We start from the raw sequence: 26,516 nt of genomic DNA, 5'->3' as shown, positions 1-26,516 counted from the left end.
CCCTGAGAGATTAAATTGAAACTATAGATTAAAAATATAGAACTTTAAAACCCCTAAAATCTTAACATTGAGGCCAAGCAGTCACATTCATTCACATAAATGAGTAAAAACTCAATCTGCAGCATGCTGAAAGGAAATGTGTTAGTTAACAGAATCAGGGGCCATTCAAATAAAAAATTATCAATTTGATCTTTATTTGAAAAATTAAAATAAAGTGCTTTTTATATACAGTACAAAAAACAACAAAAAACAAAACAGTAGTGATGTACAAAAACAAAACAAAACAAAAAAAAAAAACAATTCACAATATTTTTTACATTGGCAGCTGAATTTACAAAACAGTTTTACATAAAAACTTTTTTTTTTTTTTTTTTTTTTTTTACTTATACTTCTTACAATACATGTTGACAGGAGCAACTTGTACTGCCACAAACAGAAGGCCTGACTATAGTGGTTCATTAAGAGAGCACAGACGATGATACTTTCACTGTGGCATTAATAATTTAGGCTTGTTTTCAAAAAAGCATGTTCAGTACCTGCACATATTTGACTAAATCACCGCCACTTTATATTTGTTCTGCACTTAGCGAATTTGATATTGTTCAGATGACAGCCACTTCACCAAAAGCTGCCGTTTGTTTATGTTTTCAATAACAGTCAAAGCATGAATCTTTCATACTGTATGATTGATTAGGGACTACCGGTCTTTGAAATTTGCTGTGCCATTTACGAGAAATGCAACATAATACTAATGCTGATCTATAATTCAGTATTTCAAAAAATAAAAGATAAAATCAGCCAGTGGTTATTTATGTGCTACAATTCAAGAATAAAATTTAGTCCCTGACTGAGGTTGAAGCCACCGTTACAAAAAATAAAATAAACACTTCATGAGCACATACTGTACAAGGTCGACAGTATTAAATTACATGTATTCAATGTTTTCACTCCTGTCTCTGAGCACGGCCAGTCCTGTCACACCTACAGTGTAGCATTTGACTCTACAACACTACTACCTGGTTAGATTATTATCCCAAGAGGCACATCTCTTGATTATTGTTTGAGAAGGCATTATCCATTTTCCCCAAAGGCAGATTTGATATCAAATCCGTAACCTGCAATGTACTAAGGCTTTTCAACATCGTGTGCAAATCCTATGCATTCTGAGTCGAGCAGTATGCCGTCCTGAATGTTTGTGAATCTTTTAATTTTGCTGGCCGCTTTACAATACCAGAGCCAAACTAAAGTAAGACGTAATATTGTATGATGTGAAAAATGCTTTCAAGTTACTGTAACGTCTGACTCATGAATTTTGTGAATCATATAGTTTAGAATTCTTTATGTGTGAATATGGAGATGGATGATCAAGATGTTTAAAATACACAATTCTTATGTTTATTACTAGATGAGAGTGAAAGTTATTGCTTTTATGGTTGCCTTTAAAACCATTTAAGCAAGCAGAGGGCATTTTCTTCCATCCATTAACACTCATCAGTTAATATGTATATCAAAGTTGAGGCTATACAGATGTGTGTTATTTAACTCCGAGTATGAATAGGTGTAGTATTTAAATATTTATTATTATTTCCCTTTGAGAATAGTGATAGATATTTAAAAACATTGAAAGTGACTATGATGTTTCTGTAAAAGAAACATTTGGCCACGTAATAAATATGTATAATCATTTATCATGTTGAGATAAATCAACAGCCACAAACTTACATTACTGTACTGGACCCTTGTCTCTTTATCATTTGTTTTTCTATGATGCCAGCCTTTCAGAGTTTCATCAACTCCCTCCCCAAAATACACCACAATGGCTAAAGTCTCTTGCATACTTACAGTTAGTGTAATGAGAGCGGGTGCGCGTTCATGTGCGGGGGTGTATTTGCAGTGCCACTGATCCTAAAGTCATTAACAGTGCCAACACCTTTGTGCTTACTCAGTCTCGAGGTGAGGTTTTCTCTGTGTTTACCCCACTTCACATTATTTACTTTGCATAGACTGCCTATCTCATGAAGAACAGCATGATAATACCTGGAATGAGTTTTTTTTTTTTGTTTTTTTTTTTCCCTTTATCACATTTGGTGAAAGAAAACCCTGTTGAAAGTCAGGCTTCCACAGAGGAATATTTGTATCCACTAATAATACCAATACTTTAAAAAAAAGCATATTTGTGTCTCATGACTATATAATCTTTTTATTTGTTTTTGTTGTTTTTTTGGTGTTATGATTGAGGTGGTAAGGGTTTCTATGACATTTCCACTGAGGTGATTTCTTCTTTCACTTGATCACTTGTCTGTTTTTGATGAACCTCCTCTATCTCTCAGCATGACTCTTCCTCTCTGAATTCTTCCTCTGTTGCTGTGTTATATTTCAGTCTAAACAATGAGTATACTTGTGTCAACGCACACAGGCTATCTAAGAAATTGTGACAGATCATCTTGTTTTTTTTTCTTGCCTGCCACCGACTTGTGTATATTCTGTTATGAGTGTTTGCCTTGCTACAGTACAGTACATAGTGCATAGCCTCAGCAAGGGGTGGACTCTTACCAGATGACAGAACAAAAGTAAAAACAGCGCACACTGTGTCAGCTGTTAGCGGGAACATATCTGAATATCACTCTGCCTTTCAAAGCATCGCCTGTAGATGATATGGACGGACTGAGCAGCAAATGCTATGAAATCCAGTCACCAAATCGCGGTTGCGACGCCACCTCTTCGCTTGTTATGTGAGCCATGTGTGAAAGCATCAAAAGTCTGAAGGCAAACCGGAACTTCACCTCAGTGTGCTTTTGAGTGCACTTGAATAAAGGAGTGGGGGGTGGGTGGGGGTGTGTGAGGAGAATTAAATGAAATGTATATGGGCCACAGGGAGAGAAAAAAAAAAAAGAGGAAAAAAAAGACAAAGTGCAAAATCTGTGTAATGAAATGTCTCTCCATGAAGAGTCTGATGTTCCTCAGTTTTCCCCCTCTTATAGGGTTTTGTCTCTCTCAGCAAGTGCACTCTTTCCTTTCAGTTTAAAATGAGTCACTCCACATAAGATGAAGCCAGCCTCACACTATAGAGTCTTTAATCTCAGAGCCCAGTCTGACTCGTGGCCGTGGGCATGTGGGAGAAATCTCTACGCGGCTCTCTCTTAAGTTCAGAGGCCTCTTCTCCGACTCTGAGAAGCTCTTGCTGTTGTCAGGCGACGAGCACTCTTGCGGGGGAGTGCTGCAGATGTAGTTGTCATTAAGGGTCTGGTAGCCCTTGTGATCTGACACCGACGCCGTGACCGTGTTGCCGTTAAGCGGCAAGTTCTCAGCCGGTTTCACCACTATCCGGGGCTTCTTCTGCTGCATGTTGGGGCACTCCCCCTCCTTGAGCATGGACTTCATGTGGTCGCGGTTCCTGTAAATCACGAACAGAGAGAAGACCACCAGGGAGAACGCTAGGAGGGCGCAGACCACGATCAGCTCGTTCCAGTAGGTCTTGGTGTTGATCTGTGGCGAGCGGGCCTTCCCCGGCAGGATGATGAACTCCTCCTGGGAGATCTGCGGCGTGTGTGAACGGCCCGTCAGGGTGGTGCTCTCCTGCTTGGCCTCGCCCCTAACGCAGTAGTTTGCCAGCAGCTGCCTGAAGCCTTCCTCCACTGACCAGCACTCATAGGTTTCTTGCCTGTCAGCTTGAGCTACCACTACCAGCCCCCCCTCTGGGCTGGGGTAATGGAAATGACCTGTGCTCTCACTAAACTCCCACCTCCTTTCAGCCAGATTAGAGCGCAGTTTGCAAGGCAGTACTTTAAACGTGTTAGCTGGGATAATGATCACCTGGCATGAGGACATTCCTGTGAAAAGGCAAAGGAGAGACATGGATCGAGTCAGGCACTACGTGAAATACGCTGCACGGCCTTATCTGGTGCAAAGTTCCGAATAATAATGGTTTGACACAGTGAACGCATTTGTAATCAGGACTCAAATTGATACTTAATATGGGAAAAATCAAGTGCAGAATGCTGCACTCTAAATCTCTGACAGACTAGAGAAGAGGAGTTCACTTACGTGTAGGTGGAGGTTTAGCAAACCGTGGGCTTGGCACTGTCTTGTTGCAAATAGCTGATGTATCTGCCTCATCTACATCCTGCTGCCAGGCACTGAAACACACTCATTTAATCAGAAAAGTGTAGGCAAATGCAGTTTCTTATCATCTTATATTCACGCATCATAGAAACGTCTCTCTAAAAGCTTTAGCTGCAGAAAATGTTTGCAGATCATTATGCAGGCGGATACATACTTTCTTGTTGATGCCTGTCTGACATCCACACACTGCCGCCCATTCCAGGCGCAGTAAGGATCCCTGGAGAGGATGCACTCCCCACAGCTCTGATAATTAGTGCAGTTAGCTACTGGGACCTCCACCAGTTCAGAGAAAGAGGAAACATAAAGCTGACCCTGTGGAGGAGAGATGACAAAGCAGAGGGGACGGGAAGGAAGTGCCCCAAATACAGTTACTGGGTTACTATTTTCATCCAGCATCTTCCTTGCCTGACCGTGATCTAAATACAGTGAACTTAGTTTTTCTTTATACCGCTTTAAAGGGAATTTCTTTGCCCTGAAGTACAAATCTAAGCAAAGACATGCCAGGATTCAGGAAGTGTCTCAATTCCAGCTGTTAAAAACCCAAATGTTTGCACATCCCCTGAGAGAAAGTTGCATGTAATTAGCTCTTTGAACATGAGGTCCTGCTTTAAGCTGTGACTCTTCGTGGCTCATGGAATCTCTAAACTGCCCATAAATGCATTTACTGAGCTCATTATTAGTTCACACCATGGGAAAGCTCTGTAAAACAAACTGGGCTTGTCTTGTCTCTCTCAACACTCCACTATACCTTTTCAGTATCCAGCTCAATGTGCTGTACTGGTTGGGAATCACGGAAGAGCACCATCTCCTCAATGATGTGCATCTTGTTCTTGACATTAATGGCTTTATGAAGTCTTCCATCATCTAGAAAAAGACACGGCGTAACTTGAAATTAAATTGAAGTCTGCAAATGTTATAGATAACACTGGATGATACAAATGGCCTGATGTGTGTGTTTTTGTGCGTTTTGGGAATGCAGGTGTGGAGTCCTTTACCTGTACCAATGAAGAGCACGTTGTAGGCCTTGTGCGCTACCAGGACTCTATGGACAGCAATCTGGGTGTAGCGAACGTTACGTTTCAGCAGGAGAGGCTGGCTGCGGATCACGCTGTCCATCAGGAAGTGGTCTTTGACAAAATTCAGCACCTTGTCTGGCATGTGCAGTGAGGAGGAGATGCCCTGCTCTCTGGCTGCATTTGTGATACACTGCGGAGGCAATGAAACATAAGTCGCATTTTTTTTTTTTTACAGATATTCACTTACTCCCGATAATGACACCAACTGCAGTTGCGCTTTGTTTCCCTCGCTTACATTTTTCTGTGATTCAACTGTGATAAGCCTGCCAGGAAATGAAAGCAACAGCAGTCCGATAAGAATCAGAGGAGCAGAGAAGAGGAGAGTGACGCCAGCTCGTCAGACGTCAGACATCTGCTCAGGCCTTGATCGCCAGTCAGAATGTAGGACGTGATTGATGAGCAGACAGGTGCGTGTGAAACCCCTCATGCAGCTGACATATAACATGCTGCTGAGTGCTGATGTGTATGTGTCTACAGGTTCTCCAGCAGAGGGCAGCAGGCAGGTACTCACCGCTCCAGGCCGAGGCTCTGGGACAGGATGGTTGTATGTGTACCACTGCTGGGTCTCTCTGTTGACCTCTCGGTATCGACCATTAAAGGCTTTTTCCACCTGGTCCATAGTGAAGGAACAAACTGCAGAGCTTCCTGAGGCACCCTTGTACCTTTAAAAGACACAGACAAGCATCTCAACAACACTCTCTGATCACTTCAGATGTACGAACCTTTAAGAAAATTCTATATAGAGACTAAATGACTTAATAAATACTGCTCTCATGTTTAACTGGCCGAGGGCTGCAGATGGAAAGTAATTAGACGCTAAATCTGCTACAGATTTGTCTGTCTTGTTTGAGACTGGAGTTTTTGCGCATGGTTCCTGTCAAAATAGAAGTCCAAATTCCATCAGAAGAACCTCCTCCATCAAAGAAATTTCAAAAAGGCCACCAACAAAATCCTCTGAGAAATGCACAAACAAATGAATAAATAATCACAATTTATTTATCAACTAAATAGTTGATAAATGGATTCTGGATTCCTGCCTCCACTTTCTTTCAGAACATTTTTATGACATATGTCAGGCAAAGAGACATTTTTACTCTTTGTGAGTGCCAAATCAAACAAACAAGATATCTCAAGGTATGACTACATTTGTTTGGTGATGTGTTAATTAAAACAGTGAAAGCTGGTCCTCACCACTGTGATGTGAAGACTCCATAAAACACAGTGTTCTTCCAGTCCTCGGGGCTGGGCGTCAGCACAAACATGTCTTGGATTATGTTGAAAGGGAATCCGTCGTCAGGCAGAGAGCACAGAAGCTGAGCCTTCAAGAAAGTCGTCCATTTCTTCTGCAGGACTCTCTCGCCTCCCATGTCACCCTGCAACACAAATAATGTTGGTTTGAAGCCTTTCAACATGTGGCCAGTAGAGAGTGCAAGAATACAAGACTGACACCTGTCTGCAGTGGTGACTGAGAAACAATTTGATATGCAAGTGTGATTTGATGGGATCTGACAGGCAAACAAAAGGCATTAAATAATTATGTGCACCATATAGTACGTTGCATACGTTACATACAATTATATATATTAGCAAAATAATCTTTATTTACCTTCTTCATGAGTAAAAACAAAGATAGCATTAAGCTCAAGGGTGAGGCTGTTTGAACTGATGTGATTGAAAAACATTAACCTCCTATAGTAAAATCATGATGAACAAAATCGGTTTTACCCTCAACACAGATACACCCTGAGGCAGCAGACTTCTAGGTCATGAAAACAATATACATCACCATCACAACTGGCTTAGATTAAAAAAAATACTCAGGGCTTTGCAGAGGACAAACGCTTTTCAATGGGGAAAAAAAAAATAAAAAGATCCTCGCAGACAATCCTTCTTCTGTGACACCACTGCTGTGATTCGGCGCCTTTGGCACTAGCCTTCAAAGTGATGTGGGAGGCATGGGACTTCCTTGACATGCACACTAATTTGGAGAGAAACTCCATCTTTAAACCTCAGTGTGAACGTGATTTACATGCATTTAATTAAGTAACAGGCCTGAGAAAGGTGACTAAATGTTTTACCAACACCAGCCACACAGAGGAGCTTATTTTGGTTTTGGAAAAAGATCTGGGGATTTAACAGGAGGACGATCTCCTGCACTGACCACTCCATGTGTTTACATTCAGTTCATGGTATCAATTATTCCAATTTTCTCAAAGGCTTAGATCTAACAACATGAAAGTTGGCTGTTGGAGGAAATAAGCAGTTTAAATGTGCAGAGCAGAGAGAGGACCACAGAGAAATACTAAATGATCTAAACTACATAAAACCCTTTAACATGAAGCTTCAATCGAGTCCACTTTAGTATTACATTAATCAGAGGAAATGGCAGGGCTAAATGGGAAGGGAAATGACACATGACCAGTACTGAGCTTCTGAAGCAGTTACTTACTGTAGTAACCCAGGCAGATAATGAGCAACATACAGTATATTCCCCGGTCCTCCTGACTGAACCTCGTTTTATAATTTAATGCCACTGTGCTTAAACTGAATTCTGAATAATTGAAGCAAATGCATCCCCCTTCATTAATCCCTTGTAAAAGCATCCATTGTTCAAAAGGCTGTTCGAAAAGTTATGAACATGGCAGGCAGTAACGGCTTCTTTCTGGGAAATCGAACAATCCTGGAGATGAGAGCACACTTTGTTTTGTTTGTTTCAAGCAAAACATTGTTTATCATTCCACAGTTAGGCTCGATGAAGAGGAACCTGTGTACTAAACACCTGATTAAACAAAGAGAGGGACTGCAGCCAACATAATAAGTCAAACAGAGGATTAAGAGAGATGGGGATCTGACTGATAATTTATTTGAACAGGAATCACTATGCGGTATTACATACAGGAAGTGACACCATATATTATCTAAGAATTTACTCCATTTTAAAGCATATTTTTATTTTACATTTTAAGGTTTTTTAAAATCATTTTTACTTTGCTTTTGTTTAGGAAGCCAATTCCTAAAAGACTGACACATCATTATTCATTTCCTTATGGGTGATCTGCAGCAGGTTACTCATATTTAAACCATATGAGACAAAACCCCTTAACAACACGCCACATGAGTCAATATTTATATAACTGTTGACTCAAATTATTTAAAAAAAAATTGGATGTATGGAAACACTTAACTGCATGACGATGAAGAAAATACAACCCTGGGAGCAGTGTCCAGCTGTGAAACAGGCCTGTGATTCACAGCTGGGCTTTCTCTGGTACCACCTTGGGGTTTATATCTGACGCACGTACTATAAGTTACGTCTTGCCTAAATTATATGACAGCGGGATGACTGTCAGGACACACACCTGGAGACAGTGTACATCTGTCACAGGACAGGTTTGTCTGTCCACGAGGAACAGCTCTAACTTGTCATGTTTTCTCTGAGGTGAATGTCAGCTAGTATTTTTCATTCTCCTTGGATGCCAATAAACATGAGTGCTTTCACAGAGACGAGCGGCGGTCTGATCTGGAGAACTGGCTTGTGATGTTAATGATGTTTACAGAGATGAGAAGACCCTAAAAAAAATATGAGCAAAATACTGTGTGAGGTCTGCGCTTTAGTTTAAAAGGCCTCAAGTATTTCAGCAGGTGATAATCCATTTCTGCGCATGGATCTTGTGCTACAGTAATCCTAAACCATTTCAAGTTGGCTACTGAGTCCTGTCTGAACACAAATATTTAGTGAAACATGATAAGAATGGAGGGAGGAGAGGATCTGGAGAAAAAGAATCAAACAGAGGGAAACATGCAAAAGGAATGTTTTTCTGTAATAAGACATCCTGCGTCACTGCCCAGAAGGACTGTGAGCTATAGTATCCATATGTAAGCTGTAAGAAGCTTTGACATGCTTGGCTGTATAGGAGCATGTACTGAACACAAACACACATGGAATGCACAAACACACAAACACCCCACCTCCCCACCCCCATCTTGGTCTGACAGATTTCTATAGTGATGGGAGGGAGGGTGGTGTCAGGAGGTGTAGCTCAAGGGCAAAAAGGCCCCTTTAGATGGACCATGCGCCTTCAAGCATCACTCACCTTACACACGCGAGCAATACGTGACACAATGGTGTTGTCAAAGAAATCAAACTCCTTTCCCGCTTCACTGAAGAAGAAGTAAATCTTATCATCATCTCCCACTGGGTTGCCCTTGGGCAGGCTCTCCTGTATGTAGGCAGAACCAACAAAGGCCGGGTCTGAAAGATAAGCGACGTGAACAATACTGTCAACCTACAGCGTATGCAGTTCTGGCATCCAGGGACAGGCATCCCTATTCCCTCTGACATCAACACACTGAATGGAAAATGTGGTTGCAGCAGGGACTAGATTGCAGGTAAACACTTATCTACATAGTCTCTAATGGTGTCAAATTCTAATGAAGCATGTCTGGAACAGTTTTAGAATGTCATTTACCTTATAAAGGATGTGATATTATAATATATAGAATTTTTACTGTATGAAGATCTAATGAAAAGCATTGCCCTCCAGCTACAGCACCATACCTTGAAGCCAGTTGAGTGAGTTTTCTGTTTTTAGAGAAGTTCCTTGGCTTAGACTCTTGTAAATGATGGGTTCATTTCCTTGGAAATTACTGACTGTACCGGCATACAGGTCTCCATCTGCAACGAAATGAAGAGGACCAGTATAATCACAGTGTTTACCATGAGGGAATAGGCTTCTGCGTCATACACGGTAATGAAATCCAGAGGTGGTGCCTCAATTTGTCTTGACATCAACCACCTGTATCTAGTAACTGATTCCCACAGTGGCTTCTATGTCAAAACATTTAAACATAGCCTTATTTTATTGACAGCTGGCAGCTGTAATCAGACCTACCAGCCATGATGGCGGTGGACTTATATTCAGGGTTGAACGGGCAGCGGCTTCGTCCATCTTCCGTGACAATCTCACCGGTATCGCTCTTGACGAGGGAGAAGTCTGCCGTGTTCTGAAGAACACACATCACATTAGTTGAAAAGCGGAGTTGTAACCTACTCTAACTGTGACCGATGTCCATCTGTCCCACTGTAAAAAGGTGGTCAGTCAGTCTTTGGTTTAAGTTGGTGCACAGGTCATCCCTGTATGTTTGTTATGAATGGTTTTAAAAGGCTTTTAAGGATTTGCAGGAAAGGATTGAAAATTGTATTGATTCTGATGTAATCTGATTACAAGCATGAAATATTTTGATCCATTTCCTTTCGGCACAGGACGTAATAAAATAATGCACATGCAGTATAGCTGGGCAGGAGCTCAGCCAGACTGCTAAGTGAGTTGAGAGGCAGGAAGCAGCATTCATCAGATTGTAGATGCTCTTCCTCTAGAATCTAATAAATAAACACAGCATATAAAGCCTTACACCAGGGTTGATTAACTTTTCTAAAAGGAACAACGAATGACACATTTTTGATCCTCACAAAACAAGAGATGCACAGGTATGATCTGAGTTTCACACGGCCGGTGACTGCAACAGGTGTGACTATTTCTTGTAAAGACTTACTATGTAAGCACAGATGGGGCTGAAGGCGTATGTCCCACAAACATACAGGTGAGTGCTGTTCATACGTAGTAAAATCTTGATGTAGTTGAAGCAATCCGTCTGTATCAGAAAAGCAGACAAGAATTTCATGTAAAAGGTTGAAAATTAATTTACCAATTTTATTTTCTTTACTGCCACTAACATACAAGTACATACATTCGGTGGTTAGCCTGCAAATAAGGGAGACCGTATTTGGATTTTACCAATTTTCATCAAACAATGCACTGATTTATTTATTTTTTTTTCAAAAAGAGTGTTCAGTTTTTTTCTTATTCTTTCTTGTCATTTCTTGTCTCAATACTTTGAAGAAGCATACGAGTAAGTGAAGACTACAAATAATCTGCAGACTTTACCAAAGTTCAGTAAAGTAGTTAACTGTCATACGGTCATTTTGAGATCATTTTCAACATTCAAAACTAACACTGGTGCCTTCTGCTGATCTGTTCCCTCCCAATGAATAAGTAACACTAAATTCACAAGATTCTATGTCTGTGTGTTTACATATTAAGGTGGTAGTGGAGCAGGCAGGCAAAAAGAAAGAGTGTATTAGAGGAAAAGTTTGTTTGGAAGGAAGGGAAAAATCCATTGTTGTAGAATGGAAAGTTTTAACTTGACAGGAAATTTCCAGGGTTCGGCCCTGGGTTTGTTTCCAAAGTGCCATGTAACAATGGTCAACTTAACCAACACAGCAAACCTGCAGTCATGTAAATACTATCTGAGCCATCTAAGTTCAGCTACTTGAGATTTACACCAGCAGTTCACTTACCTGCAGGTCTTTGCCCTTAAAACTGCACTCATCTCTCTTCCTCTCTGGAGTTTTCCATGTGAGCTGCATGAGAGAGAAACACTGTCAGACTCATACTGTAGTTTTAATACAGTCATGTGTGTTATATTCACATTGGACTTCTGGGATCTTATCATTTTTATAACTATATTCAAATTGAACCTCTGGGATCCTATTATAACTACATTCATATTAATACAATATATTCTATATATGGCGCTGCGGTTTACAGACGCCAGCTCACTGGCTCTTACATTTCTCTGTAGCTTGACTGCGCTGATATCAGAGAGGTTCAGAGCAAAGAGAATCTCCCGAGCGCCAACATACAGCTTGTTGTCTTCTTTACTGAGGAGGAGAGAAGTGTAGTTGAAGACTCCACCGACTGAGAAACTCCTGGTTGTTCTCTCCTTTGCATCTGGACAGAAACAGATACACACAAAAGATGAGTTTAGGTTAAACATGAGGAGAATGTCATTTAGTATATTACAACTGTTAAAAACCATTATAGGCTGCTTAAGACAGAAAATGCACAAAGGCACTTGAATATACAAATTAACTTCAGTGTGTGGCCACAACATTTGATGTACAGCATAGATATAGAGATGTTCTCTCTTAATTAGACACAATTGCACATTGTGTAACCCCAGACAAACCTCACCATGTTTCTCATTCATATGACAACTACACAGCCCACAAAGATTTTGTGTCTTAATGTTGATGAAAGTTGGTGACCTTTAGATTTCACACAAAAAACTATGAATAAACTGTCTTCACAGACATATGATTTACTTATGTATGAACATTGTTAAGTATTTTTTTCTGATTTTATTAGACACTACACAGTCATCACTGCTTTGGAAGATTTGTAGACTTTGTAGGGCAGTATACCTACTACAGAAGATCTGCAGCATGACCTGGACTGCATACAGTATTTGATACACCCAGAAAAAAACGTATGAAAAGAAATCAATATGTCTGTTTTTCTTTGTGTGTCTGTTACTTCAGCTTCCAAATCCAGCTCCTTCCCAGACAGAGACAAAGAGGGAGAAGAGAGACAGAAAGAGAAAGTTCCTCATATTTCCCCTAAAGTACAATAAGCGAGCAAATGGCTTTGTTCCAGCCACATTAACACCTCCTGACTGAAGCCAAGGGTTAAATCATCAACTCTCCTAATCACTGTTTTAAAGGCCCATGTGTATCCGAGATTAGCAGCAGCCTGGAGGCCTTCGCCGCCAGCCCAGCTTGAGCGACTTTGCCTTAATTGCATGCCAGCATAAACAGAAGCAGGGAGCTGATGGAAAGTTGAAGTGACTGAAGCTCTGAAACACGACCTTTGCCCCTGTTATGTGACGAATTAGGAAAAAATAACGGGCCAGAGAACTCAATTTTTTTTTACTGAGGAAGGTCTACTAATATAGTTTTTCTCAATGTGATTTCACATTAGTAGAGGAATGTTCTCTGTGATTTATAAAGAAATTACTCCTTTAAGAGACTATTAAAATTACTAGGGTGGGGAGGGGATCTAACATTATGCTTCACTTTTTTAAAAAAATGTGAGGTCCTCCACAGCGATAATAGTATTTTCTTTTTGACTCAGAAAAAAACCCCACCTCCAACAAACTGAACTGGTTCAACTAATTTCACCATTAATTTACAACAATGTAGCCCAGTTTAACCCATGATATCATAACGGAATAATCATTTTCCCATAGCCACCAATGGAACAATATTCAGACCACCTCATTTTATATTAAAGAGTTAGTAATGATCATTACTGCAATCAAAATGAAAACTGAACTCTGACCTGGAGCCATAGTGTCATGCTGAACTGAAATTATATCATATAAAATAGAAATACAGGGTTAGAATAAAATAAAAATATAAACTCACTTCTATCTTTAAAAAGGAATAATGCATTATAATATTAAGCCAAAGTAAGTTGAATTTTACTATTGTCAGTTGACCTAACGAGGTAATCTGCACTGTCTTTTCACTTTCTAGACTTTCAAGAGTCACAGGGATGGCAGATTCATACCGGAGTAAAACCACAGATGCTGGTGGTAATAATTACAATTATGGCACTTCCCTGCATAAAACTAATCCAGTCCAGGTAGACTAAGGTGTCATTATGTTCTACTGATAATAAGCACACTATGTGGTACGTACCCTGCAGTATGTGTGACCTGATATAACCTCACCTCAGTGGATAGGTACAGGAGGTTAAGAGACTTCCTCTCCCCCGGGAAAATAACATGTTAATAGCAGTCCATCGCCACAGCAACAGAGAGCCATATTGTAGTTAAATCTGTCCATAAAACCACAAGAGGCTCTGCTCTGCGTACTGTACATGGACCCATTGGGGCCGTTCTCTCGCTCCTTTTCACTATCATTATGGGATAAATGGAGTGCTGCTCTGTACTCGTACCATACCCTCCAAACCCTTTTTTTCCCCTCCCCACAGAGCCTTTGGTGAATTTAGCTGTGATTTACAGAGAGAGAAAGACAAAAGCCAAAGCCCAAACCAAAACAAAAGCTTTGAGTAAGGATTTTCACAGAGGAGGATATCTACACAATAATTCTCTGGAGTCAGATCACCACTGTCATACTTAGCGACCACAGCTGACAGAGAAAAACAATAGGGCCCCTAATTGAGTATCATTAAAGAGATCCAGGAGGGTTTGCAACTGCACAAAGCTATCCATTTATAATTTCAGGAAAACATTAATCATCTTTCAGTATAGACCTATTGGTTTACGATTCTCTGAGGGGTAGCTAATTGTTAAATGGTATACTTGAACATGCCTTAAGGTCAGTCTTAAAATGGAGCACAATGTTTAAAGCTGTTCTCATCAATTTATATAAAAACGGCTACTGTGCATGATATATTAAGTGACTTTCCACCCATTGTTTTGAATTTAGTGTCTGCAACTTTTGCTAACGTGATAAAGAGCCAGATATTTCCCTCAGGAGGTTGGTGGAGACCAAAACAGAGCAGTCATAAGCACCAACACAGTCCTGAGACCACAAAACCAAGGTAGAATAACTTGTGGAGGTCAAACAGTGTGCAGACTGTTACCCACGAGAACACAATCACAATCTAACGAGTGTCTCCTACTTGAACTTGAACCACAGTCTTTTACAGAAACCCCTCTATTGTTGTTGGTCTGTCTGAGGTTGACTCCTGAGGGGCCGTTTCATGACAGTGCAGTCCCAGAAATGTTGTGGTGTACACCAGGAAGAGGGAAATGGATAGGACAGTTCAAAGGAAGCACTATGGATAGGGAGAGCAGCTTGTATCTGCTGCAGTCGCAGTGTCAGAGCCAAGTGGCCATCATATTACTACTGAAGAGGTACAACATGCATCCTTGCCCTTGTCCATCATCCTTTTCTCTTGTAAGAGAACCTTTAAGAAGAAAAAAATTATGATCTCCTCATGATCTCCTCTTTGATGTGCATCACTATATTGGAGGGATGTATTTTTTAGGGTGTATTTATATTGAAGCAGTTATGATCAGGATGCTTTGTTTTTACAGTGGTCCATCGTTCATCCATCCAGAAGAGACTTGGAATATCTAGTATTTGGAAGCACACTGATGCTGTTGGTGGCCCTGCACTTTACTAAGACACTTTATGTCCTTTTAATTCATCACCTGTCTTTTCACTTAAGCTTACTAGTATTTAGTCATGCATACAGTTTATATATTTTGCTATTTTCTACTGAGGTTCTCAGATATCCTCCAGCATTTAGAAATTACAACTGAAAAACATGTCTTTCTAGGAACAATGGACCTGTTACTCTTGACAATCCACAGACCTGACAGTCAACATTTTTCATTGGCATTACTTAGTCTACAGAAGAAAAAGTCCCCATGAAAACCAAGGTCTGTGGATTATCCTGTGTATGTGGGACATTGTCTCTGGAAAGACTAATTACTGTAGAGTTTTTCAAGTGTAATTTGAAATTCTCTTCACCACAAAACAAAATTTAATTAACCTCCATTGTTGAGGAGGTGAAACAACTTTCAGACGCAGATACGTTTCAAAAACCTCCTTGTTTAATGACAATGGAAAATGAAAACCAAACAAAACCAAACCACTCCCCACTCTGCTGGGCTGATGATGGAAACACTGGTCACAGGTCGAGTAGACAGACCAACAGTGTGCAACTGAAAAGTGAAAACACTATAGAGAGAGGGCAGAGAGGGAGGATTTTACACCCCACTGCATCACGTTACCCTTCCTAGTGTCTGAGAGAGCGGCTCTCTCTGGTTCAGAGCACTTCATTCACGACCCTTTCTATAAGTGCATGAACAGCACACTCAGTGGTTCAACCTCTGACAGCTGTAAGCAATATGAGATCATTGCCATTATTATGTAATTAAAAGTAATTTCTGCAAATGACACTGCTAAATGGACTGAAATACTCGCCTAGACTGGCTTACTAATCTATTTAGAGGGGAAATTAATTATATTGGGCTTAAAGGAATCCCTCTACATTTTTGCAGCTGATTTCCTGATGAGTCTGTGTCCCCAAAAAAAGTAGAAGGATAATTAAAAGTGTGAAACATCCCCTCTAGAGGCGAACTGTAGAGTAATTTGTCCTTTGGTGACAGATCTAAGTGCCTTCTTTTGTAGGGCAACTATAACAGGCTGATTCAATCAGTGCCCGCCCTTATGAGGGGGCTGCCTTTATCAGCTCATACAGCTGTATGTTCAGGAGATCAGATGATTGCATACCTCATTTCAAGCACCCGTTCTTGTTTACCTTCTGCAGGACTACAAGAAAATATTGTTGCAAACAAACATACTGCACAAGTGGCAGATTACCAGAGAACTCTGCAAAAAACTCTCCTTAAAACTGGATCAGAATCTTTGGAAACTTGACCTTGTAAATAAGGTAGACTGAGATTAAAAAACTAAGATAATTGTCGAGATTAAAAGGAAGGAACACCCCCTGAGTTTAGTGCTAAGTATTAGCAGTTTGTCATTTTATAAAGATTAGTTCTGGTCATAGTCCACTAGTAGATGACCTGGAAAAAATGGTCGCCTCTCTTTATTGAGATCACAAGCAAGCAATAGGCTCATGGTGGGTCATCTTTAAGGGACACGAGAAGCCCCATTTCCAGTCTTCTGACCATAAACATGACCTATATTCTCATGTCTGAAAGGACATAAGAAGGATGCTTGTAAGCAATAGTCTTGTGAGAACAAGCTTTGCAGTTTAAACAGTGTTGACTGAGCACAAGTTGCAGAAACTGCACGATGATAGGACTGAGCATTTAAAAAATTAATTTCATAATACTAAACCAACTCATTTGGTTTAAATTACAAACTACATTCTAATGTATTTGTGAATACAATGTATTAGACTTGTATTAGACTCCTTGGTGTTTTCACAGGCATTTGATGTTTGATGTAAAAGATGAAGAATCAATAACTGTATGCCACTGGAATCATAAAACATATGTAAAACAAGATACCTATCTTATGTTAGTGAATACTACCTAGCACCCTTTGTTTAGCCTTTGACTTAAAAAGCAGATTTGACTCCTCTATAATTAAAAGCAGGTAGCTAATTACTCTCCATGGCACTGGCATGCAGAAAGGAATCCTCACCCTTCTTATTGACAGATGGTGTCAGGTGAAAACACCAGAGCAAGGACAGGAAGACAAATTCCTCCTATCAGAGGAAAACTGTGATGCAGTTTATTTGTTTGTTAAAGACAGCGAGGATTGACACTTGAACTGGGACACCTCGACATTAGAATAAGCTTGTAAAGATAAAGACAGAAGAAATTATACTTGGGAGAAGTAAGGAAGAACCTACTCAGGCAGAGCAAACAACACCCGGCACAAATCTCTTTGTTTTCATCTGCCTTACTGTACTTGTTCAAGGACTTTGCTCCGCATAGAACAGATGAACCCTCGTAAATCCAATTGCTTTGAGAAGTGATTAAAACCCCTCTGTTGAGAGTGACCACTGCGACAGGAAGCCACAGTGATAACAGGAGACCCACTGAGTCAGTGTCACAGCAACGCCAGAACTCCCACTACTGTTGCATTGTCCTGTGACATCAAGACAGAAAACAGGCCACAGTAGAGCCCTAACCAAATTATTCCCCAGTAATTTTAAACTAGCTACTAGAGCTGCTGCTGAAAGGGTAATTGTGTGGGAGAGTAGACCTGGGAAGCCGAAGGACAGAGACCGAAGAATCTGGAATGCATCAAGACAACAGGCCAAGAGGGTCAATTCACCAGGAGATTCATTAGGCAAGCTGTGAGCCTGCTGTTTGCATTGGTAACTTGTGGGGCTGCATCTTTTTAGCAGGATATTGTTTCCACTGCACCATGCTGATACTGAGATTGGTGGCAATTTTGAACACAGCTTCAGGAAAAAAAAAGGCTGGAAAGTCATATTATAAATGCTGCGAAAAATGCGAATGCAGAGGAAACTGTAAAGTGTAGAGATAAAGTGTGTGCGTTACATAGTCACACAGCAGGGATGAGCAGTAACAGGCTATAGGTGGTGCACTTTATTGGGGTGTAGAAACTAATTAATCTGTTAACATTTAAATAAAACTCCACCCACCATGTCTATTAAACCTGTAGTTTGTAAAAGAGCCTGCACCTCAACTCTTTTCCCATGAAAAATGTTGATAGGCCAACCCGTTGGTCAGAGAGCAACAAAAGCTGACCCCAGATTAGCCACAATAATGTAAACCAGCTGCTGGTTCATCAGGGACTCACCACAACCCCAACCTCCCAGTGTGAACAGGGCTGAAGCCTCAAGAACAAAGCGGCTGTACATGAGGTCATGACATGTTTGGCCGCAGCTAGACACTATGCCACATATTTACACAGTCACTGTGTCCTCACAATACCTTGAAAGTGAATGAGCAAAGCAGTGTGAGGGTTTTCACAGGGTCTGCTGAGTTTGATTTATGTCTTGCTCCCCAATGGACTGGGCAGAGTGGGTGTCATAAACATCAGCAACATCAGGATCAATGATCTGTTTTTTCATGATGGATTGAAAACAATCACTAAGATAGACACTGGTCAGTCACACTCTGTACGCATATTACAACATCATAAAATCACCACCTGTTGTAGTCACTGCTCTTTTTTTAAATTCAAATAAATCATATAATATTCTGAATCAGGAGAAATCTATAAAATAGTAACAGCGTTCTTTTTCATTTCATTGCAATCTACACAACCAAAAATAGTACTGAAATAATTAGTGAATTAGTAGTTCAACAGAAAATGTATGTTTCATCTATTTATCAAGTGAAAATGCTAAAACAACTGTTAAATACAGCCTAAACCCCTAAAGTTTAGGGGTAAATAACTTTTCAGTGCTGAAACTACACATTATTTTAATTATCAATTAATCTGCCAATAATTTCCACCAATAAGAAAGTCATCATTTGGTATACAAAATGTCAAAGCTAAAGGTGAGGCCGGCCGTCAAGATCTACTACCCAAACTATTTAATCTATCGTTAAGTAAGAAAAACAGAAAATCTTAAAGATGAAACCAAAGAGCTTTTCATTTTTTTTCTTTATTTACTATTAACTGATTGATAAACTGATAACAATTTTGATAATCATAATTTTGTCATAGTTATAAAATTACTTTGGGCCATACAGGTGGACTCTGATGGACTTAAACGAATGATGTAGTGGAGCATGTTCAAGCATTCATATCATTAAAAACTGCTGTTCAGCTATGTGGCACCAGCACAGTATCAAAAAGCTGTTATCTTACATGACACCACTGTCATTCTGAATTACTTGAGGGTAGCTTATTCAAATGGTCTAGACATGACAGCTTTAAAATAATTAAAAATGCTCTGCTCCCAGTGTTGCTGTGAGCATAGCCCCCTACACAAACTGCTCCAACGCATGATGTCTGACAGAGGGCTGAACAGATCAACAGGCAATGACAGGCAACATAAATGGCTTATAGGTGTGCCTTTAAATAGTGTTCCAACACACTAAGCCGTTCAGCATGGTCCGCATTAAAGCCTGGAACAAAAGCGGAGAGAAAAGCAGATGCAGACCCCACTCCCTGAACCCATGATCCGCCCTGATAGGCGCATAATGAGAACCAGACAAGTGTTCACACCATAACACATACAAATCCCCATTCATTATTCATGGAAGATTACCCTCTTCATTAAGGCAGAGGCGGGGACCAGGGGACTGAGAGAGAGTAAGAGGGAAGAGGAGGGGAAGTTGGTCTCTGAAAATGTTGCCGGATGAGAAGCAGCCAGGCAGGGCTCTGGCCCGCCTACACCACCGAGGCTAGAGTGTGCAAGCCGTCAAGCTAAATGGCATCCAGATAGGACAGAGAGGACCAGAAACCATGACGAGACCAAGCGGTTTCTGCTGTGTAAAGTTCAGGTCCCTGAGGCCCGCAGCTCTGCATTCTGCTTTGATACTGTAAACACAATGTGACAAAGCCCTTCTGCGGGAGCCTGGAAAATGTCAGTGTAGCAGAACCAACATTACCACAGCAAGACAACTTCTATCACCAGACCCTGCTAACTTTCATCAGCTGGTTGAAACTTTTTTCGCCTTACGTCATAATACAAAACCTAAGTACATCAGACTCCGTCTCTTTAGATTTTCTTTGTCAGACTCACTGCGTAAGCCGGCTAGTAAATTTCAAGTGACTACGAGCCCTCAGCCATGTCGAGATAGCTCAGAAGGACCTGATAAAATCACACCTTGTTAAGTTTTATGGGGAATTGTAACTACTTCTGTTGTTAAACCTGTGTTATTTTCTGCATGACCCCTCGTGGAAAGGTCAGAGCTTATCCATGTGGCTAAAGTTACAGCAACATAAATGATGGTACAAAACAAGCTGATGACTGAGGACAAGTCTGTTTAGCTCTTATAACATTACTAAAGTGGACACATGCTAGAAAAGACAACTTTGCTTGCTTTGCCTCAGCTATACTAAATGCACAGCATATATGGAGCAGGCTTCTGACATATGGGTTTCATGTGTTTTATAGCGGTGTTTAACATTGGCTGCGTGCCCTAAAAGCAAATCTTTCCATCAGAACGAGATGTGTGAAGCGTCTTTTCAGCGAATGATTGATGATGTGTGTTGTTGTGAAATGCTCTGGCAGGGCTGAGCTGTGTGCTTTGTTGAGGCTGGCAGGTGAGAGAGATTACCTATTGGTATAGAGGTCGTACATGTGGGAAAGCGCAGGCTCAGACAGGCAAGGTGGCTGACCTGCTTAGAATTACCTCCTTACTGGAAATTTTATCCACGTCTTTCATAGATTATCAACAGAGATCTATCAACACAATCTTCTCTGACATTAAGACTCTAACGATGCCTGAACTAGAGTCACTAACCGCAGTTCAATCATTGAAAGCCTGCATTGATCTCATAATCCATCATTTTGTTTAATTTTCCACAAGGATACTAAGACACAATAACCGTTTAAATCCAACATGTCACCTCAAGTGCACTGACACATCATTTGAATAATTACATCAGTGATGATAAAATCACTACTTGGCAATAGTGGCAGCGGCAGTATGACTAGAACATGGTGCACAGGAACCCAGCACAAAAAGCTAATTTAATAATATCCTCAACATACTGTAAAATATGACAAGCATATTTGTTATGTTTCCAAGCTGGTTGGATAGTATGACATTCTGCAGACAAACAAACAAACAAAAAAAAAACAGATCATAGAAGAGTAATAACTCTCAGTGCTTGTGAGACTATACCAGACTGCCCTCAGTTTGTTGCAGCACAATAAGCCCGTTCATTTGGTATTTATGTCGGTCCTGTAGGTACTTGACAGAGATGGAGATGGAGCTGCCATTCACAGTGCAGATTTACATGGATTTTAAATCATTACGGTGAAGAAAAACACTATTTCACCCATCTAAATCCTTTTAGCTCTTAGAATGGACACATATGAAGTGTATTGACTTTTTTTCACCACTGGGGAATTAGACTTGAATTAATCAGTCATGTGCGCAGGATCTGAGAGCACGAAATGTAGGTATACTTTGTTATAATCAAGAACTATCAAATAGTAAATGGTTCAACAGAAAACAGCTGCTGTTGTGTAAAGCTTTACCGCTGGCCAGCTGCTGCAGCTGGAGCTTGCAGCAGCTTTACTACACAGAGCGAGGGAAAGCAGGATCTCACAAAGCCTCAGACAACACCAAAGCTCACATCATCCTTCCTTCATCGACTAGTAACAGCCCAGTGAGTCTACTACCTTGCACTTAAGTAATAGATTGATGTATACATGCAATAATGATACACTGCTGCAATGTTGTGGTTATTCTATAGTCAAGCAGTCGATTGAACTTACTGTAGGAGAAGGTGAGGCGTGGAGTGACATCGTTTTCCGTGACAGCTGTATGAAAGCAACCAATGAGCAGGAAAGTGTAGGCTGGGAGACAGAGCCAAGCCATACTCATTGTCCACATGCCTCCTCAGGACCGCCAGCCAACTTGCAGTATTTGCCTTTCAGGGTTTTGGGGAATTCATGAAGAGCGTCTTTTTTAACCCGTGTTTATTCTCTCTCCCCCCTCTTTCCCTCAATTGCCGCAGCTCCAGTCTCCTTGAATGGAAGGCCTATGCACTGTCGTGGAGTCAGGGCGCTCCTTTGGGAGGTGCAGGCAATAAGGCTGGTTTGAAATGACGATCTGTAACTTCAGAGCAAGACAGAAAGTCTCCACCGATCAGCCTCCATGCGTACACAACAGGTCTCAGCTCAGATCTGTGAAGATGAAAGAAACAACATTCATTTAAATGTGTATGTTCACCATTATATTATATAGGTCATGTGCTTACCATTAGCTAATTAGCACCAAACACAGTAGTACAGCTGAGGTTTTGTATGTAATTTCTAATAAAGCAAAGTTCTGACCACATGATAATTTTGCCACAGGTCAGTTATGAAACAATAACTGTTTAAACATTATTTCCTCATCACTGACAGTAGTTATCATAGGGAGGTATATTTCCCTTGACAAAATCAAAATAAAAAAACAAAACCAAAGCTGCCTGTTTTTCTTTTTTACCTTTTCACCACTCCCTACAGGTGAGGTTGTATGGTATTGCTTTCAGTTTCTGTTTAGACGTGTAAGAAAGTGATATTTCTGTAGTGATCATTAACAGAATACTACATGAGTGAGTCTGTGAACAGTGCTCAGGTCAGGTTAATTTGATAGTATCAGCCACTGACAAACAACCTTACACTCCAAAGGCCGTAATCTCCATATCTGAGCTACATAATATACCTGCTCTATTGTGCACTGCACTGGAAAGAAAAGAAAGCAGAGATTTCTTGGTGATCTTTGTTTAAGCTTGAGGACAATGACAAGGTGTGACACCCATATAACCGCTCATATTACAGGACTTTCTGGCAACGGCTTTCCTTGGTTGAACTTTAGTTTTGTTACTGCGTAGGGAGAAGTAGTGTGCATACATTATAAACAATGATATTGTAAAATGTTATGATTCCCACAGGTCTGCTTGTTCTCAGTTGCGGTGAGGAATTTATGGAAATAAAAGTGTCCAAAGCCATGGGAATTTGGTATATTTGCATAGGCCTGCTGTTCAGCTCTCATCAACTCAATAAAGGACACCATTATTTAACTTTCAGATGTTTTTGCCATTCAAAAGTCGACAGTGGCTAACTCGTTTATCCACAACAGTTCTTCGGAACACCGTCAGAACAAAGCCACAAGACAACTATTATACCAGTAATGGAGTTATGAGGCAATTCAATGATGATGATTAACTGAACGTAGTGAGACGTGAGGGGAAACTCAAGACAGACATCCCAGTTCCAACTGCAAACGCTCCATTACAGTTGCCACAGGGAGCTCCTCATTAAATGCAACCAACGAGAGGCTCAGTTTCATGTGAGGTATGGCAATCAATAGGAAAAGGTAGCGAGTGAAGCTATTCCTGGTTTCTATCAAGGGGCTCTGACTCTTAGTCAATAAGCAGTCTGACGTTTGCTGCAAACACAGACATCTCCAAATCTGAGCCGGGTAGATGACATTTGGAGGAGCAGGAAGGCCATGATAAAGGCCAGAGAACAAGACATAAAGAGGGTTATTTCTACAGCGGTAGAGATGCAAGCAAGACTCAAATATGAAGTGGAGGCAGACATGCTCTGACCTGTCAATGAATGTAGTATAAGATACTGGACAAATTATGAAAAAGAGTTATTTGAAACTAGGTGTTTCATTAAAGTTTTTCAAAATTAAAAAATAATGTCAACAGGAGAGCTAAAAGATCAAAATCTATCATACTCTTTTCCACCAAAGCAATAAAAAGGAAAAATAATCAGAAGTGTCTGGACAGGGAGGAATTTCGGCCTACAGCAGCAGGACTGTGACTCTTAATGATCTTAATGACAAAAGCAGATGAGGTTATGAAAGGCTTCTGCTTTTGAAACTCCAAGCTAAGTTTCTGTCTGAAGTTTTTTGGACAATACCCCCTGCCAGCAGCCTACGTGATGTCAGTAGACTGTAACGTGCAATGGACAAGGAGGGCGGCCATAAGCATCATTAGTGTCCTTTGTGTGGAGCAATTCAAAGCGAGACAACACTTGACCACCGAGCAGCAGAGCTAACATTAATTCTGGGTTTGTGTGACAGAAAAAAAAAAAAAAAGTCCTGCATGCATCAAGCTGAATCCGACTGAGGAACATAGAGGGAGCTCGACTCAGCGTGAGTGAGAGAACAAGGGCCCCTCTGACAGCACAGAAATCTATATTCAACTCTGCACTTCACTGCTCTTCTCCTGCATGATGCATAAACTGAATCATCCCTTTCACTCCCTACACAGGCGTGATAGTGTGCTCTGGCTGTGGATGATACTCTCCCATCTCTCTGTCTATGAGCTCCTCTTAAATCTCTACAGTTTCCTACTATATCCTCTCCAGCAACATAACAGCCTTATCAGTCTGACATAATTATCGCATATGTCAAACCTTTACCACAGGTTAAACACTGATGGACTAATCAAAGGCATATGTTTGGTTTTATTAGTGGGAGGACACAATTGAGTATGGGATCCAGACTAAATGGATGCTATTTATTCATCCACATTTATAATAACCCATAAAATAAAAAATTGTGGTCTTTATTTCTTCAGTTTCACGGATAGAGGACTGGTAGAGTCATAATGCTGTATTTACATCTAACCACATATTTAAATAAATAAATTATAAAGGATGCAAAGAATTCAAGACAGAAATATAATATAGAAATCACCTCTTGTCTCAGGAACAAGGTGTTTGCTGCCTTAGCTTTGATGGATGTTCAATAGTATCCTTATATTAGAATAAACAACATTACATGTTGTCATCTGGAAACCAAACAAATTTGATTATGTTCTTTGAAAAACATACAGAGGGCATCTTGAGCAATGTCCAATCAGAACCAATCAGATGATGAGGAGAGCCTGCATGAGGCCTGAGAGAGATAACGTGGACTGTAAGGAAGTAAAACTTTTAGGGACATTTTACAGTAAATCCAACTGAAACTGTGCAAGTGTGGTGGTGGTGGGAGTGGGTGAGATGGGATTTTGAAAAGGTGGTCAAACTTGTCCCCCCCTGTGTTGACATGGAAAGCAAAATATCTCTGAGTCAGAAATGCGTGGCACAGAGAGTTATCACTATTTTAGCCTATCATCCCATCATCCATGTAAGTAACAACAATTGTTTTGGCAGTCAATGCAGTGAAAATAATTGCTAGGAGGGGAAGAGACCATTAAATTAAGCAGTAAGAGGCTGTGCTGGGAATAGGGAGTGAATTCTACACAAGAAAAAATCTGAGTCATTAACACATGTGGTTGTAATAGGAATTAAACTCCCTTAAATAGCTAACTTTGTCACTGAAAGCTTACAGAAAATGCTCAACCTGTAATGAAAATTAGAATCTACTATATAAAACTTTCTCATAAAATGTTAGGGGCATTTCATACACTGCAATAAATATTTGGACATATGTTTCCTACGCTGTCAATATACTTTACAACAGAGTACATCCAGAAAGAGGATATAAGTTTTATATTTAACCAGACAGGGACATTCCCAGCGCTCTTTACCAGTCATTTCCTGTAACACATCTACAGCTACCACAATATATCACTGACTAGCTAAGACTGACCAATGACAGCACTACTTATAAGACTATATGAGTATTATAAATAGCAGCAATGTGTATACTGCTGAAACAGGTGGCACCACTATTAGCATTTGCCATCTGAGTAGCATAGGAGGGGTCAAGGCTCCTTGGATTCCACACCCAGCCTGTCGACTGGAAAAGTGTTCACTGATAAATACGACCTGTTGGCATGCTTGTCATCTCAGGAAGCCACCTGTACAAAACACACACACACACCCTCACACACACACACACACACACTGACTGACTACCTACGTCACGCCCTGCGGACAACCCAGGTCACGTGCTCCCAGATGTGGCCTTCAACCTGCAACCGGCAGCTCCCCTCCTGCCCTTCCACGCTGCTGAAGGACTCTCAGATGTATTAAAGGAGCAGATGTTAGAGATGTGGAGGATATCATCTGTCAGGAGAGGCTTTAATAGAGGGAGTACGCCTGCACATATGGACGGAGTGGCTGATTCACCGGAGCAGTGTGGGTGTGCGCAGTGTTGACACAGTTTTGCACCGGTCCTACTGCCTACTGCCAGGTTATTTTACAACTACTCATCTACATCTAAACATACCTATCTATGAGTAAGACATGACAGCACTTCCGGCACAGAGCTCAAGTATCAGGTTAGAGGGACATGTGATAAATCACAATCACATGAAATTCAAGGTGCAGTATTCTCACACTGCTCCCATTATGTTGACTCATTTCAAAGTTCCTGTTTAAAGAGATTCTCCAGAAGCTTTATCATGATGTAAGT

General features: G+C 40.7%; 1 protein-coding gene across 4 annotated transcripts in view; it reads right to left on the bottom strand.

Moving 5' to 3' along the window:
• Window positions 1-170: 170 nt before the first annotated feature.
• sema4ba (sema domain, immunoglobulin domain (Ig), transmembrane domain (TM) and short cytoplasmic domain, (semaphorin) 4Ba) overlaps window positions 171-26,516 on the bottom strand; it is a 64,452-nt gene continuing 38,106 nt past the window's right edge. For 3 of the 4 annotated variants that reach the window (XM_018664293.2, XM_018664291.2, XM_018664290.2), the window contains exons 2-15: window positions 21,929-22,339; window positions 11,829-11,989; window positions 11,557-11,619; window positions 10,752-10,850; window positions 10,091-10,202; window positions 9,757-9,873; window positions 9,293-9,450; window positions 6,390-6,571; window positions 5,710-5,860; window positions 5,118-5,328; window positions 4,871-4,986; window positions 4,277-4,434; window positions 4,045-4,136; window positions 171-3,830 (exon numbers count right to left, since the gene is read on the bottom strand). In XM_018664293.2, the coding sequence (XP_018519809.1) occupies window positions 3,058-3,830; window positions 4,045-4,136; window positions 4,277-4,434; window positions 4,871-4,986; window positions 5,118-5,328; window positions 5,710-5,860; window positions 6,390-6,571; window positions 9,293-9,450; window positions 9,757-9,873; window positions 10,091-10,202; window positions 10,752-10,850; window positions 11,557-11,619; window positions 11,829-11,989; window positions 21,929-22,046 (2,511 nt within the window). In that variant the 5' untranslated portion in view covers window positions 22,047-22,339 and the 3' untranslated portion in view covers window positions 171-3,057. Of the gene's footprint in view, window positions 3,831-4,044; window positions 4,137-4,276; window positions 4,435-4,870; window positions 4,987-5,117; window positions 5,329-5,709; window positions 5,861-6,389; window positions 6,572-9,292; window positions 9,451-9,756; window positions 9,874-10,090; window positions 10,203-10,751; window positions 10,851-11,556; window positions 11,620-11,828; window positions 11,990-21,928; window positions 22,340-26,021; window positions 26,268-26,516 lie in introns of those variants that run through there. The other variant, XM_018664292.2, reaches the window with a different exon arrangement.

Source organism: Lates calcarifer, linkage group LG10 (genome assembly GCF_001640805.2).
Source record: "Lates calcarifer isolate ASB-BC8 linkage group LG10, TLL_Latcal_v3, whole genome shotgun sequence".
Taxonomy (NCBI): domain Eukaryota; kingdom Metazoa; phylum Chordata; class Actinopteri; family Centropomidae; genus Lates; species Lates calcarifer.
This window is presented reverse-complemented; position numbering and strand designations above follow the sequence as displayed.